The sequence below is a fragment of the Lathyrus oleraceus genome, chromosome 7 (genome assembly GCF_024323335.1).
Source record: "Lathyrus oleraceus cultivar Zhongwan6 chromosome 7, CAAS_Psat_ZW6_1.0, whole genome shotgun sequence".
NCBI classification, from domain to species: Eukaryota; Viridiplantae; Streptophyta; class Magnoliopsida; order Fabales; family Fabaceae; genus Lathyrus; species Lathyrus oleraceus.
The window spans coordinates 127,567,221-127,570,817 of NC_066585.1; the positions used below are offsets into that span (position 1 = coordinate 127,567,221).

The 3,597-nt window shown below is 27.3% G+C and overlaps 1 protein-coding gene across 1 annotated transcript; it reads right to left on the reverse strand.

The window, feature by feature from the left end:
* Positions 1 to 692: 692 nt before the first annotated feature.
* Positions 693 to 1,516, reverse strand: LOC127107820 (mediator of RNA polymerase II transcription subunit 10b). Its single transcript, XM_051045147.1, has 5 exons — positions 1,383 to 1,516; positions 1,232 to 1,312; positions 1,043 to 1,145; positions 855 to 949; positions 693 to 759 (listed from the first exon to the last, which is right to left on the reverse strand). The coding sequence occupies exons 1-5, from the start codon at positions 1,514 to 1,516 to the stop codon at positions 693 to 695; spliced, it is 480 nt and encodes a 159-aa protein (XP_050901104.1).
* Between the last annotated feature and the right edge of the window lie 2,081 nt (positions 1,517 to 3,597).

A 3,597-nucleotide genomic window follows, 5' to 3' on the forward strand; every position in this document is an offset into this window, starting at 1 on the left:
TGTAGTAAATAATAAAAAATATTTGCATTAATTTATTTATGTTTTATAAAATATCAACTATCATAATTTAATTAATGCTATAATATAAGCATTTCCGACTTCTTTCTATTCTTTACAATTTTTATTTATAGTAACTTTTTTTGTTATATATTTATAATTGTTTAAATCAATTTATTATCTCTTTAAAAAAACTGGTTAATTAATTTTGTATTTCTTTTAGTTTTTATTATATTTTAGTAGTTACAATTTACAAATTTTAATTTAAAATAATAAGAGTGTTGTTTTTTGGTTTAAAAAGTAACTGATTTATGTATTACATTTTGAATAATATTATTTTAACAAAATTAATTATTTAATTAATTAATTTTATTAAATTTGATGACCTAACTTTGTTCTCACTCAAGTTGTCATATCAAAAAAATCTTTAATAACTATGTATCAAAACTCGTTTAAATATATAAATTTATGCCGAATGAATTATACCGAACTTAACTCACATTCATTAAATCTCCCAAACAATTCTTAAAATATTAGTTAAAATTTCTCATTGAATTTATAATATAAAATAGAGGCATAATAGTTGACATTCCTATATAGTAATTGACATTCCTATAATAAATAAAAGGTACTTGAAATATATCATTAAATGCATTAAAATAAATTAACACAAAAAAACAGTTGAAATCTTATGCTCAATGCTTTTCATTAAGCGTTGCATCTCCATTAGGATCTACACTTTGTGTCTGCGCCAAATGCAAAAAGAACAACATTAAAAAGTAACAAAAACTTAACAAAGGTTAGAAAATAAAATAAGAAACATTTGGAGTTCCCCCAAAGAATCTGAATAAGAAACACTTACCGCAGCAGAAGCAGCACGACTCTCTCTAAATGTCTCAATTTCATCAGGAAAGTTTTGCTCTAATTCCTCAAATAAATGCTTGCGAAAATCCTGCCACAAACAAAATTGTTAAATTGGACTAAAGAAGCTCAACAAAAAGAACATGGCTTATTTATCAAATAAAAATGAAGCATCATAATATACCTTGAAAGCATCCGTTTTTCCTTTGGTGATCTGATTCTTTGTAATACAGTTGTTTATAACATGTCTCGTAAATAAATCTGGATTCTTCCCATCATCAATTAAACTAACAACCACAAATAATTCAACCGTTAAAAGAAACATATTCTCATGTGGTTTAAAGAAAAACATAGAACTACATAAAAGACTTACTTTACAACCTCCATTGGAACCTCAATGTTGCAGTTTTCTGCCAATTTCACCATGTTGTCAAGCTCCGCAACAAGACCATTGCTGGACAAAAAAAATCAAAATATCACTAACTTGAGACATGGACAAAAAATAAAACAAATGAAATACATACATGCGTTGGAAGAGTGACATTTGCATAGCATCATCATAGTTAGAGACAGTAAGAGTAAGTTGATGGATAAGCGCTAAGGTTTTCTCAATGGACTCGTTGATTTGCTTCAGGTTTTGCTTAGAGTTAGAGTCCATGATACAACCACACTGCTACCTAGACTTTGGTGGGTATTTATGGACCCTCTCATCATTCAAAATAAGATTTTTAGTAATTAATATAAGATTTTGTTTATTTATTTTATATATCTATACAATCAAATATGTCAATATTTAAAAAGATATAGGAGGATTTAATATATAAATGTGATACTAATATATCATACAATTTGATTTGGTTGGATATGTAAATTAAATTATAATATTCTGCATTATACTTAATCTCATTAATATTAATATAATAAACTAAAAACTATACATAATAATAATCCCTAATAAACTTAGGTATCAGTGCCAAGGCGGTCTCAAACAATTTAGAGTCTGTTCAAATTTTTAAAAATAATCCCTAATAAAAAGGAATACAAATGAATTTAAAAAACATCTTTTATTTAAATAAAAATTTTAGTTGGTCTTCACTCTAACATTCTTCCATTTGTGGCATATTTAAATCATTCCTTATTATTTTTCCTTTTTTTTTTCATTTATCTTTCTAAGTATTTTAAAGTTTTGTATTGTAAGGAGAAGTTATGATAAGGGTCTCAAGATTTTATCACAAATAATATATGAATATGAAGAGAGCCAAATTAATTTAAAAAATTATAAAATCTTATAAATATTGTATTAGGTTAGGCCAGTCTAAATCAGACTATTCACATCTTATTAATTTAATTAGTATCTATATAATCATAATAATTTAATTAATAATAATATTAATATTGTCAAAACAAAAATTATAAAATAAATTTTAACACTATATCTTTTTATAGAAAAATAGCAACCCCGTAGAATAATATATTATATTTGATTGTAAAAATTTATTAACTACTTAATCATGAAGAATATTTATATTAAAAATTTAAAATAAAATAGAACTATAGGTAGACAAATAATTGTTACATTTGGGCCTATAATGATTTAAATTGATTGATTATATATATATATATATATATATATATATATATATATATATATATATATATATATATATATATATATATATATATATATATATATATATAAGATAGAGAGAGAGAGAGAGAGAGAGAGAGAGAGAGAGAGAGAGAGAGAGAGAGAGAGAGAGAGAGAGAGAGAGAGAGAGAGAGAGAGAGAGAGAGAGAGAGAGAGAGAGAGAGAGAGAGAGAGAGAGAGAGAGAGAGAGAGAGAGAGAGAGAGAGAGAGAGAGAGAGAGAGAGAGAGAGAGAGAGAGAGAGATTAATTACTATACATTGTCAGTGTAAAAAGTTTTACATCGTCGATTCATCACCATCATCCGTTTGTATTAGGCTGGTCATGTATATTAATGATAGCACGGATTCAAATCCTTGCTTTTTCTTTTCGGCAGCGTGTAAAACAATGAAATAAACTTAGTGATGGTTGTATCGTGGTCTCGAACACACAACTACAACTTCAAAATAAAAGTATTTTTCCATTATGATACTTAGTATAAATATAAGACTACAATTATAATTTATAAAACACATAACCCAATAGATTTGAGACCCCTTTCTTTCCAGAGACCATACTACTAATCATGTAACTTCACCCGCAACCCATTCAAGATATCCAGTTTATTAACTACATATATTTATGGTTCCTAAATGGACCCGTGGTCCCGTTTGTGGGAAACAATTTCTAATTCTATACTTACCAGTTCGTAACCACCTTAGGTCACCGAATCAAGAACATTTCAGCATCAAACACAAAGATTTTTCACATTCGATCTTAGTAGAAATCGTTCCCAAGATAATTCATTAGATTTTCAGATATATGATTTCCTCGGAAACTCCTTAAAGTAAAAAAAAGAAAGGTCCTAGATCCAAATCCATATCTGCAATGAAATCATCGAAAAGTGAAGGTAGATTCCTTGAAGATCATATTGAAGATTTGCTATTCAAATTTATCGAGGCGACATCGAAGATATGATGAGTTCATAGCTAATGACTGACATAGATTCGGTATAGAGATCTTACTATAGATGCCAAAGGATCTCCGATCAATGAACATGATTTCATTAAGCCAAATCTAGCAGGCTGAAATTGTTGAGAATGTATCAAGTGTGA